This window comes from Crocodylus siamensis, chromosome 4 (assembly GCF_052110815.1).
Source record: "Crocodylus siamensis isolate JL-2025a chromosome 4, ASM5211081v1, whole genome shotgun sequence".
In the NCBI taxonomy this organism is placed as follows: Eukaryota; Metazoa; Chordata; order Crocodylia; family Crocodylidae; genus Crocodylus; species Crocodylus siamensis.
In genome coordinates this window covers 22,496,050-22,508,641 of record NC_143398.1, presented here as the reverse complement: position 1 = coordinate 22,508,641, position 12,592 = coordinate 22,496,050, and the positions used below count along the sequence as shown (strand labels likewise).

Here is a 12,592-nt window from a genome sequence, read left to right as displayed (position 1 = left end):
CCCATATACAAGCAAGATCAGAAACAGAAACTGTTTTCAGGGATCAAAGCCATGAGGGAGCCAGGGAGCTAGGCAGCATGCGCTGGGTATTAAGGAACTAAGCAGTGTTGAGGAAGCACATCTAAAGATCCTAGGTGTCATGGAAACACAGATAAGACAACGGGGGTGGAAGAGGGATCAGACAAGAGAGGTATTCAGAGGGTTGAGAAGGACCAGTCAGCAGGGAAGCACTAGATATAAAATGGAAGCAACATAAGAGCACAATTAATTTCTTTTAATAAGACAAGTCTTATACCACATTAAGTGCTTTTCTGACACTACTTCTTCATGCTTTCTAAATACTTTGGTTGCCAAAGGATTGTTGCATGATCACAAATGTGACTGTGATTAAGAAACAGTCTGTAACTGGGAAGTTTGACATCTGCATGTTCATTTGCAATAGGAATGTGGTTCAGCAAGTGGGACTGGGAAAATTCTTCAAAAGTCTTGTCAGGTGTTTTGTTCTGTTTGACTATTTACCCTGGTTATCACATAAGATTGGTAGGAAGTTTCTTTCCTCCCTGGGGTGCAAGCAGTTTAATATTTTAAGCCGCTTAGGCTGGCTAATAATGGAAAGAAAACCTCCACTGTTTTATTTCATTTTTTGGATCAAAAAAATTCAGAACTGCTTTTTTGTTAGAGGTGGAGAGAGAAAAAGGTTCCTGGCATTACTCTTCTCTGCCCTCCCCCACCCTCATTACCCAGTTTTCAGGTCACAACAGCATTACAACAGAGATTATTAACCAATAATAACCAAGAAAATTTGCTGTTCTCTTTTGGAGGACAGCACGTACTACACTGCCTCTAATAGAAGCTTCATAGAATTTAGTCACTTCTCTGAGCCTTCGGGATAAGTACAGTCGCCTCCAAACTAGTTATTTCTTTTCCAGGTAAAACTCTCGCAGGGCAAATTACTTCACAAGGACTGCCATTTTTTCTTTGTGAGCAGCCATTTTTTACTCTGTGCAGAACTTGTATGAGGGTGTGTCGAAGCAAGGTAGTTACTGAACATTTGTAAAATAGAGAAAAATGAAATAGGAGTAGCAATCATTGGAGATCCTTTAAACCTAAAAGGAAATCCAAGGGCATCCATGGTGGTAACACTGGAAACAATAGCCTTTCATATGCCACAATAAAAAAAAAAAAAATCCCAAAAAAAAGGCAGCTGAATTTAACAAGTGCATTAATATGGACAGGGACTGTACTGAATAATAAATGCAGCTGAATGCAAAGAGTTGCTTTTCTTGTCGGGTCAGAATGCGAATGTGCCTGCACGCCCAGTATGTGCATCAATGGAAACTCCAAGATAGTCTGCAAAGGGCTTTCAAATCCTTCAGAGAGAGAATTAATTAGCTTTTAGTATTATAGTTAGCAATTGTAAGCATTACTACAAAAATTCAAACTACCTCAAAGGGGAAAAAAAGTTCAATTTCTGCACGTTAGACAAGCTTTCAAACACTTCTGTCACTGGTTTACAATCTCCCGCTTCAGTAGGACACTTGACCATCACCAACAATAGACTCAAAAGAGCCAGATTAACATGAAAGCTTTTTTCAAATACAGCTCAGTTTCAATTCACAGCAACAAGCTCTCCCTGATATTTTTAAAGCACAAAAAAAGAAAAGAAAGTCACAACTGGAGTATTTATTTTTAAAAGCTAATTTTGTCAATCAATGGCTGATCAGTTTTTTGGGTTGGGGGCAGGGTTTGTTTTGGGTTAGTTTTTTTGTTTGTGAATTTGTTCGGGGGGGAGGGGGGCGGTTATAGATCACCATGTTCTTGGAAATCCAGTTATATGTCCTGCTCACAAACATGCTATGTGGGATCTTCAAGTTCAGTATCATATAAAATATTTTTTGTCTGTTCATTTGGGCTCCAATACTGAAAATGTGTATGTACAAACTCAATTTGACTGCTGTGTAATTCAGGCATGCCTATATGTTTAAAAAATAGCTTACAAATGCAGGGAACTGGACCTGATAGGATAGGAAGGAGCTTCCTATGCTATGTTTGTAAGACCAGGCCTTCAGTACATAGAACCAGTTTTCAAACGTGTCCCTATTTACAATACGTATCATTTTTTATTTTCATGGCAATACACCAGAAAGTCAGTGCATAGTAAAATTTTAAATGGTATGCAGCAGCCCTACTAATATCAGACAGGCTTATTGAAAAGATTCCTGCTTTTCTGAAGGCCCTGCCATGACTTCACCTTTCTAGAACATGATGGTCACTACTACCTCAAATATCTTTAAAACAGCTCCATACCATTACCTAGAACTAACTGTGTTTTTAACTGCAAATCTGGGAGTAGATTGAAAGATAACGAATGGTCTTTAAAGGGCAGAAACTTTATACTTACCTACAGTTTCATATAAATGTTTGAGACTGAATGAATCAAAATTACTATTTGATACAGCAGCAATACATAGGTGGCAAGCTGATTATAGAAGAGAATTGAACACCCTGCCAAAAGTTTTCCAGTTATGCAAGTACTAAGTTCTTGGTTCCTAAGTAGATATCGAGACAATGATTTTTACAGTATTTGCTTTTACTTTTCTAAGCTGATCTCATCCACAGTCTTTACAAAAACAGAAATGAAATGGTCTTTACAAATGAAAGCAGTAAAAAGAAGTGCCAAAAAATACACTGGGGTCCTATTTTTAACCCCTATGCCAACTGACAAGCTAGAAACCACAAACTGTTGGGGCATCTACCAGCTCATATAACTGTAATTGGTATCCGCTTACTATGAGAATGGGAGATTTTTTTGTTTCTTTGTTATTAAAAGGAGAGGGTAGGTGTCCTGTCCAATTTGTTTGGAGTGGTGGACAGGTTCTGTGAAAGGCAGCAACACCTGATACATGGTAAGAAAACCTATTCGTATGAGGTAAAATCCAAATATTTTCAGCCATCACGTAGAACTGCCTCCCTGCAAACCGTCTTCGTCACACTCGTCTCTGCTGTGTGTCAATTGTCATGGAGAACAGACCAGTGGTGCAAAGTGTCATCCAGGATGAACCTGACCCCCATTTCAAGGGAGCTGCCATTAAAGACGCCCATCTTTGACGAAACGGCTTAATGCGACTGTTGGCTTTTGAACCCAGAACAGGAGGAGACTCGCGGCTCGCAGATCAGCCCCCTAACTGCCCCGCACCTTGCGCCTCGTCCTGCCAATGAATGAAACTGTTCCCACTTCGTTACCAGACGCCTCGCTTCCTTCTTCAAAGAAATACGGCAATAACACAGCGGATTTACCGTACTGAATAAATACGGAATTCCCCCAGAATCGCAGGGGGTTCCCCACATACCCGCCCTCCACCTGCCGCACGTCTCACCTGGGCAGTTTGACAAAATATAAATGAAAAGAAAGGGCCCTGCTACACATCCCAATTAACGCTGGATACAAACCAGCTGCAGCAGGGGTCGGCACCGTTTCTACTTGGAGTAACCCTGCTACCAGCTCTCGTGGCTTTTGGCATTGCTCTTAAAGTCTGTGCTGCACGAATGGGGAAAACTTAGCCCTTCGCTAACAACTGATTTGCAAGCGAGGCGGGGCTGCAACACGGCGCTGTTTTGATGTGTCACATGCAGCAGGGGCCGCAACGCCCAGGGGACGGGGTCAGTCACGAGCAGGAAGCGCAGCCACTCCCTCCCTCCTTCCCGCCCGCGGCGATTCCCGCGTTACCTTGCGCCGCGAGCCACGGGCCCACGTCCCGCCGCAGATCAAACGCGGCGCCCAGCTGCAGCAGCATCGCGCCCGCCGGCACCCTGCGCCGCTGCTGCCCGCCAGTTGGGCGCGGCCCACGCTTGCAGCCTATTGGGCGCCGCCGGTGTCATTCTGCAAGGAGCCGGCTGGGAACATCTGCGCCGCCGGGAGGCGGGGCTTGCCGCCGGCACTCTAGGGCATGATGGCGCCCCTAGTCGAGCGCAGCGGGAGGAGTCGGCCCTAATTCTATCTTCCTCCTGGGTCCCAGCCGGCTCCCGGGTTGCTACCTCTCCTGGGCTTCTCGTAAGCTTCGTAATATTCAGCATTTCGTAAAGCCCCAAAGGTGGGTGAAAGCTTGAAAACGTGACCAGAGAGTAACTGCAATGCTCAGAAATGAGAAAGTAATGAGAAGAGCCTCAAATGAACAAGGTTTCGCTTGTTTGTTTGTTAGTATTTTAGTCTTGCATTTTTAAGCCAGTTTTGAATGTTTGGAGATAAGATGCCGCAGACCCACAAAGGGGGTAGAGACAGTAAATGCCCCCGTGCCATGCGGAGGGCTTATCACTTCTGTGCAGGAGGGGTACATGGAGGAGACTCCCTGTGTCCTACAGAATGGACTTGGTTGGCAAAGCTCTAACATTCAGCACCTACAAAAATGTATGTAAAAAGGGAGAACAGAGGGAATTCTTTTAAAACTATTTAGGAATAACTTCCAGTAAGAGTATTTGAGGAACATGATTTTCTGAGGGGTGATATCTTTCATTGGACCACAAGGGATAAAGTTAGATAAGCTTTACAGTGCAGAGCATTCTTCTTCAGGGTTTTCTTTGGCTTTGCATTCAAAAGCTTGTCTGAGTTTATCTGAACAATACAGTCAGTCCAAAAAAAGATATCACCTCTGAAAGTCCATGCCTCTTATGCAATCCCTGGGCTATCACAGCTACATCAGTCTGACACTTCCAGGAAGATTAGTCATTTATAAATATTTTTTAAAAACTTAAAATGGAAGTTTAAAATGACTGCCCAGTTGATAGGTCCAGCACAGCAAAAAGCGGCTGAAAGCTTCAGAATCAGCTGTAGTAGTTATAATGAGAGAGCATAAAAAAAGAAATCGGGAATGGCGAGTATAGTATTCTCTCATATATAAAATACATTCATAAGTTACTGCTAGATTCTGATAAGATCAAAATCTTATATGGGAAAGAGATTTCAGGTTTTACACAGCAAGAACTCAAACAATACAGCTGTGTATCAGAACCAAAACGATAAGAGGAAGTGACGAGCACAATTACATAGAGGCTGCTGGAGAAGAAATGTTAAAACGCTGAAATGAGGGTGGCAGAGAGAGATTCGGTCAGAGTGCAGCCTTTTCTCAGGCAAAACTCTCCTTTGGCATTTTTTTCTATATAAAGATTTCAGGATCAGGACAGGGCCTGTAGCAGAAGCCTTGCTTCAAGGGGAAGTAACTGACACTTCTATTCTCCAAAGGTTGCATACTCTGTGCAGATGCATCAACCCCACGCAGATCCTACGTGCCAAACAGCTTCCACATGTACCATCCCCCGAAAGCAACTAAGCATACTCCAGCTGGAGCTGGGCAGACTTTTCCCTGCACTTCTGCCCTACTTAGGGCTGCTGTATTGTCAGCAAGTAGAAGTTAGGCCAGAGGGACTGTCTCTGCAACGTTCCCCCTGCAGAAACACAGGCTGCAAGGAGGAGTTAGAAGTAGTAACTCAACCTGAATGTAGAGACTTGAGGAGAGGTTAAGGAACGAGGCATGTGGTAATAGAAGGAAAGAGGATGGAAACATCATGGGCAGGACCCAGAGCCAAGGTGAAAGGGGACTAGGAGAAGAATCTTTGTGGGAGTAGGGGGGAGCAAAGGGACGAGGATAAAAGATGTGGACAAGTAGAAGAGAGTCCATAGGAGAGACAGAAGAAATAGTAGATCTCTAGAAAGCATGACCTGTGAGGAGAAGCTGAAAGTACCGGACTTAATGTAGTCGGAAGAGAAGATTGATGCGTGATGGATAGCAATCATCAAGTACAAAAAGGGTTGTTTTAAAGATGATGATGATCAATTGTTCTTTGTGGCTGCAAGTGACAGGGCAAGAAGTAATTGACTTAAGTTGCAACAGTATCTTCCTAAATATTAGGAAGAACTTTCTTACTATGAGAGTGGTTAAGCACTAGGACAGATTACTTAGGTTATGTCAGATGCCTGACTGAATGGCTCTGTTCCCTGGGCACCGATAGGGCACAGTGTAGGAACATTAGCTAAAAGTTTGCTGTTGTGGGAGATGTCACTCTCTCTTTTTTTTTTTTTTGCTGCCAACATGTGTTGAACAGCCATTTAAACACCGGTTGGTGGCAAAAAAAGGAAGGTGGCATCATCCATGCCAACAGCAAACCTCTGGTCGCCACCCCTTGCTGCCGCTGTTGTTCTGCCTATAGCCAGAGCTGCTGCAGGGAAGATGAAGGGTGCAGAGGAGGGGAACAGGTTCCAGTAGGCAATGCACAGGGCTTGTGCCCCACTTGCCAACCTGTCATTATGCCACTGCATTGTAGAATCTCCATCTTTAGAAGTGCAAATTAGGCAAACATTTGACTGGGATGGTTTAGAAAGGAATGCCCCTGCCTTGAGCGGAGGGTTGGATTAAATGACCCTCTCGTTTTTCTGTGATTCTATAATAACAGAAGCTAAAAGTGTCGATCAGAGCAAGGATGTGGAGGAAATAGAAGTCAAGGAAAATAGAAGCAGAAGGGATTTAGCAGGAACTGGGAGGAGCAAAGGATTTATAACCCACAGAAAATACTTGAAGAACCTAGCACTGAAACCAGGATTTCTGAGTCTCAGTATCTCTGTGTTACGTAACAAATAGCTATAAAACCTACTGACAAAGCGTGTTGTCTGTCTCTAGTACAGTGTATCTTTAGTAATCCAAACTCTTCTGGAAAGTACTCACTGAATAGCCATTGGGATGACTGAAATTGTTCAGATAAGTGAAACCACAGCATCTTGTGAGGAATTATACATGCCGCCACATGATGCACAATGTAAAACCATACCAAACTGAACAGTACAGACATTAACAGTAAAACTTGAGAGAACCTTTGTTACATAATACCAACAAGTACAAGTTACTGTTTCAAACTTAAAATGGAGAAACAGTACTGTATTAAAGGTTAAAAAGAAAATAGCCTGTTTTGCAATGCAACAGTTATTAGTTAGTAAAATAAAGTTGCTTTTTGGATTATTAGGATACCCAAGGTTAAAGTAACTGAGGATATACTGTTGTAGGTAACAGACTGTTACTTCTGCCAGCTATTTTATTAGTTCAAGTGCTGTGAATCTAGAGGTCCCAGCCCTGCTGATAACCCTGGTGGGGGAGAGCAGGGGTCACTAGGGTTCTAGACAATGATTTTTTTTAGTAGGTTTTTTTAGAAAACATAGCAAAAAACATACAAAACATTCAATTAAAAGTACTAAGGTTTGGAGTGGGACTGTGAAAGGTTAAACAATTAATTGTTTACCCGATAAGCCCGGTATAATCAGTTAGGTTATTGGTTATTGTTTAGTGGGGGAGGGGTAGAGTCGGGCAGGAAAGGCAGGCTGGAAGGGGAGCTGGGCCATGCCCCAGCAGGGACCAGAAGGTGTCAGGACAGGCAGGAGGGAGGGAGGAACAAGGAGGGACTAGTATGCCCCAGGTCTGAGCTGCTGTGTTATTGGTTAACCGTTTAACTGATAAAATTAGGGAAGGTTAAATGGATCATTAAAAAAAATAGATCTTCATCCCTAGTTTGGAGAACATCCTCCTTTGCTCCATAACTGGTTTCAAAGCAGAACTTCGTCCACCCTGAGTGCTGAATGAAAGAGCATTTGACCATGTTTAAAGACTGAACCATAAGACAAGAAGTCTGAATTTAGTTTGCTTAAATCTGGCATTTTCTAACATTTGCTTGGCTTTGCAGCCTTCATGTTCCTTTAACATTTCTGTGTAAGTGTATATGTTTTTGCACACATATGTATGTTCATAGGATTTATTGGAGAGAAGGTTAATAGATATTTGTCTGTCTATTCAGTACAATATTTTTTTCTGATCCAATAAAGAATATAACAGTAAATATAAGTGCAGAAAGTAATAGAGTTGTATGAATGACTTAATGTTTGTGGCAGGCTTTTTCCTAATCATTATAGGTATAGAATATATTATGAAATAAGAGGATTTAAAATTAAACTGAATGCTTACCTACCAGCACAGGCAACCTCAGAAACTGCTTGTGGCCCTATCATTTGAGGAATACCATTTGAGAGCTACCACTTGCAGCTTATGGGAAACAGTCTTTTCTATGACTTTCAGTCAGTGGAAATAATAAAGGCATCTCTCTTCTATCAGGTCCTCCAAGCAGGTGGAGCAGGACTTCTGAGAGAAGCTACGTACAGCCCAATTTTCCATTACGATAGCATAAATATCTAGATTTTTTGAGGCATTGTAAGTCAGAAGTCTGTCCTATTCCAGTCTGAGTTGTGTGTGTTGTCAGGAACAAGATTTAGACCATTCCTACTCATCAAACCATTGATGTCTTTAGGAGAAAGTCTACTGCTGCAGCTATCTGCTAAATAATGACTAACATAGCCTGGATGGGTTGCTGCCCTTGCTTCCTGCTCTGCCATTGTTTTGCCCTGTTTTTATTTTCTCACTTCCCCTTTAAATGTTGAATGCTGACATCCATTTCCTCTAAGACTGGAGCAAATGCCTTTGTATACATTTGGAGATTACTGCAAAAACCTTACATTCAATCATGTTTGGTGATTACATCATCAAAATAGTATTATAGTGTTAGTGGTCATGTGGCAACTACAAGTGGAATTCCCCATCACAGATTGTAGGTTCTTAAGCAAATGGGACTTCTAGTTGTCTCCTTAAAAACAACTCATAGAGCTGTCCCACAAAATTACCTGAGATTTTAATTTCACAAGAAATATCTGGAACATATACATCCATAAATTTGCCCTGTATTTTTAATAAGAAAACTATATTTATGACTTCCTATCATAGTGGAAGCCACCAGAAAGTGTCTCAAATCATTCATTAAACTCTCAGAAGCCTGAAAACAACTCATAGGTTTTTTTGAAAATAGCACTTCTTGGGCACCTCCAAATGAGTGGGAACTTGTTTTTCCCCAGGGACAAGTAGCAATGGCACACCTTGTGCTGCTACTGTTTGTCCTCAGGGAATGCCAGTGCCACATGCGCTCTGGCACATGGCAGGTTACCCTGGGTGGGGTAGTGGAGGCTGGGGCCAGCAACTGTGCTGCCTCCAGCAACCTTACCCGGGAACCTGGGGGCCTCCAGGAGATGCAGCCACGGCACTGCTGCAGCAGAAAGCCTGGCCGGCAGCTGGAGCATGGCTTCGGCTGGCCAAGCTCTGGTTTTGGGTGGCATGCGCATGCTGCTATGTACACCACCCCACAGGTCCGCAGTGCCACATACCACACATCTGTGCTCATCTGGATGTGCCCCTTGAGGCCAAGCTCTCTTCCAGCTACTCTGTCAACAGGGGATTTATTGTGACCTTTTCTGGATAGGTGATTCACTGAAGCATGTTGTCAGCCAACCCAGGTTCTTGAATAACCAAAAAATATGTATATATATTACCTTCCTGGAAAATACTTGTCAATGTATTCTAGTGAATGCCTCTGGAAAACACAAACGAGATGCAATTAAAATATATATTTAAATGGGGAAAAATTAAGACTTAATTCAAGGCTGATTTAGCAAGGTAATATTTTTCAAAGGTATGGAAATACCAAAATCTCTTTAATCACAGATCATCTTTTACTCTTCCAGTAAATCGAACTACATTTGCAGATGTAATGAAAGCAGTTTGCCAGGTCCTTACTTAATGTAAGTCAAAATAGCTTCATTTAAATCAACCAAAGATACCAGCTGAACACTGAACCCATAAGACATCAGTGTTCTGGTACTGATTTCAGAGCCTCATGGTTATGATTTTCATGTGTTCATCATGAATGCTAGGAAATACTCTGTTATTTACTTATGAAGGATCTTTTGCTGTTCTTACTAACGTTGAGTAGTTCTTTACTTTCCAAATCATTCCACTGAAATTGGTAACACAGGGGAGAGCCAAAGCTCGCTGACATCAGTAGGACTACTGAAGGAATGAGGTACTGCTCAATGTGAGGGAGGGAAGTAGAATGAGGCCTAAAGAGATCTGTGACTGGAATCCAAGTGGCCCTTTTATTCCCTCCAGTTCTCTCTCCATGGCCCAATCTCTTAGACTCCTTTGTTCTCTTCACAGAATAACCCCTGCTAGCATTGATCAAAGGTCTTTGAATGCACACTGACTCAACTGCTGTTTAAGGAACTGCTTATTCATCCACAGGCAGCCTCTTTGAGACCAGTCAGTATAATTTAGAACTAAGGGGCTTGTTCTTGTGTTAGTGCTCTTTTTATTTAGCTTGGTTTTTTTCATTTTGATGTGAGAGGATGCTGTCGATACTTGGCAGTGGAGTTGCTCAATGTTAATAACTGATGGGTTGATTATAACACTGCATTTGATTAGCACATTGATTTCAGTTTACTCTGTCTCTTTACTTTGTATGTATTAATGTAATTTTTGTTATAATTTTGCATTTTATTTTATAATAAGTTTTAAAATTAAAAATAATTTAGTTCTAGGGTCGCTATCAGAAATTTAAGGCTTCAGCATGGAATATAGCAAACAACAGGCAGGGATCAAATTTATGTCTACTACAGCCCAGTTTAGTGCCAAGATGAGATGTGTAAACTAGTTCTAAATGAGCTAGCATGGGAACTGGGAGCCGTACAATCAAGTTAGCGTAGCACCATACCTAAGCTAACACAGTCTGCTAATGCGGCTATATTGCTTCCAGTATATATGCTAGCTCCTTAGGGCACTGACAAATGTGTAGCTCCCTGGTCTAACTCATGGCGCTTTAAAGAAAGCGCCATGAGTTACATAAATTTGACTGACACCCCCTCTCCCTCCCTGCAACCACCACCACCCAGCAGATGTTTGCTGTTGGGTTAGGGAGGGGTGTGATCAAGCTCCACTTCAAAGCCAATCCAGCCAAGGAGTTGCTTGCCTTCCTTAGTCCCTGCCCCTTGCAGTTCCAGTGCTGTTTGCAGGATGGGAAAGGGAGGGAGCTGCAGGCTGGGGTTTGCCTAACTTGAGCTGGAGCCAGGGAGGTGGATTGAAGTCCCCATGCGGGCTGTAAGGTGGAGGAGCTCCAATCCACCCACTCCTGCTGCAGCTCAAGCTGGGCAAACCCTAGCCTGCAGTTCCCTCCCCCTTCCTGCCCCCTCTCATCCTGCAGACAGCACCAAGGGCAGCCCAGCCCTGCTCATGTGTAGGGACTTACAGAAGTTAATGAAGGCACTCTACAGTGCCTTCATCTGAATCCTCATGTAATGAGGGTTAATTTGCCATGTGCTCACGTACTTTTAAAGCACTCTGCAGCCATGCACTTCTGTCAGGGCATGGCTATAGAGCACTTTCAAGAGCTGATCACACAACAAATGCCACAGTGCAAAGTGATGCACCTGGGGAGGAACAACTAGCACCATACCTACAGGTTGGGGAACTCCCTTCTCATCAGTACAGAGGCAGAAAAGGATCTTGGAGTCGTCATTGACTCCAAGATGAACATGGGCCAGGAGTGTGGGGATGCAGTCAGGAAGGCCAACCGTAACTTGTCATGCATCCACAGATGCATCTCAAGCAGATCCAAGGAGGTGATCCTCCCCCTCTATGCAGCACTGGTCAGGCTGCAGCTGGAGTACTGCATCCAGTTCTGGGCACCACACTTCAAGAGGGATGTGGACAACATGGAGAGGGTCCAGAGGAGGGCCACTTGTATGATCAGGGGGCAGCAGGGCAGGCTCTGTGAGAAGAGGCTACGGGACCTGAACCTGTTCAGCCTCCAGAAGAGAAAGCTGAGGGGGGATCTAGTGGCCTGTTACAAACTAGTCAGAGGGGGCCAGAAGTCCCTGTTCCCCCGAGCACTGCCAGGAGTGATCAGGAATAATGGTCACAAGCAGAGGGTAGATTTAGGCTAGATATCAGAAGGTGCTACTTCATTGTCAGGGTGGCTAGGATCTGGAACCTACTTCCAAGAGAAGTGGTGCTGGCTCCTACCCTGGGGGTTTTTAAGAGGAGGCTAGATGTACACCTTGCTGGGGTTGTTTGACCCCAGTACTCTTTCCTGCCATGGCAGGGGGTCGGACTAGATGATCTACTCAGGTCCCTTCCGACACTAGAAACTATGAAACTTCTGTCAGCATCCTTAGATCAAACTCTACTGACTCTACATAACACTGCCTTGGGCCTTGCAGACAGCGCTGGAGCAGGGGTGTCAAACATATGGTCCACAGGCCAGATCTGGACTGCAGAGCTCTGTCATCTAGCCCATGGGATTCCCAGAAGGGTTTGGAATTCAAGGGTAGGTTGAGTAGGGCAGGGTTTGAGTAATGGCTTGGTTAACATCACTTGTCCCACAAGTGCTGCCACATCTGGGCTTAGGCTGCGAGAAACCCCATGATCTCGAGCTGGCCTGGGGAGTCAGGTGAGCTTGACACGTTAGCCCTAGAGTCCTGAACCTGCTTTGGAGTAAGATCACATACTCACAGAAATATATATATATTTTTTTAAATCAACCCATCAGTTTGTAATAATACTTCATCTGTCTGTTTCACCATCTGTCCTTTTGATAAACAGTAACACTTTAAATAAATTCAAATCCTTCTTACAAAGCTTTGAATATGTTTCCCTAACAGGTGCTAAGATACCTTTTGTTTATC

The 12,592-nt window shown here is 43.5% G+C and overlaps 2 protein-coding genes across 8 annotated transcripts in view; one reads left to right on the top strand and one right to left on the bottom strand.

Annotated features, from left to right (window-relative positions):
• Positions 1-3,886, bottom strand: part of GSAP (gamma-secretase activating protein) — a 73,385-nt gene extending 69,499 nt beyond the window's left edge. Inside the window, exon 1 of the mRNA XM_090041932.1 lies at positions 3,728-3,886. Within this exon, the coding sequence (XP_089898058.1) occupies positions 3,728-3,794 (67 nt within the window). The 5' untranslated portion in view covers positions 3,795-3,886. The remainder of the gene's footprint in view (positions 1-3,727) is intronic.
• A 57-nt stretch (positions 3,887-3,943) lies between these two features.
• The window catches only part of LOC149865537 (uncharacterized), a 40,498-nt gene continuing 31,849 nt past the window's right edge, over positions 3,944-12,592 (top strand). For 2 of the 7 annotated variants that reach the window (XM_090041948.1, XM_090041947.1), the window contains exon 1: positions 3,949-4,091. The gene's annotated coding sequence lies outside the window, so the exon portion shown is untranslated. Of the gene's footprint in view, positions 4,092-12,592 lie in introns of all 7 variants that reach the window. The other 5 variants (XM_090041942.1, XM_090041939.1, XR_016441723.1 and 2 more) reach the window with 4 other exon arrangements.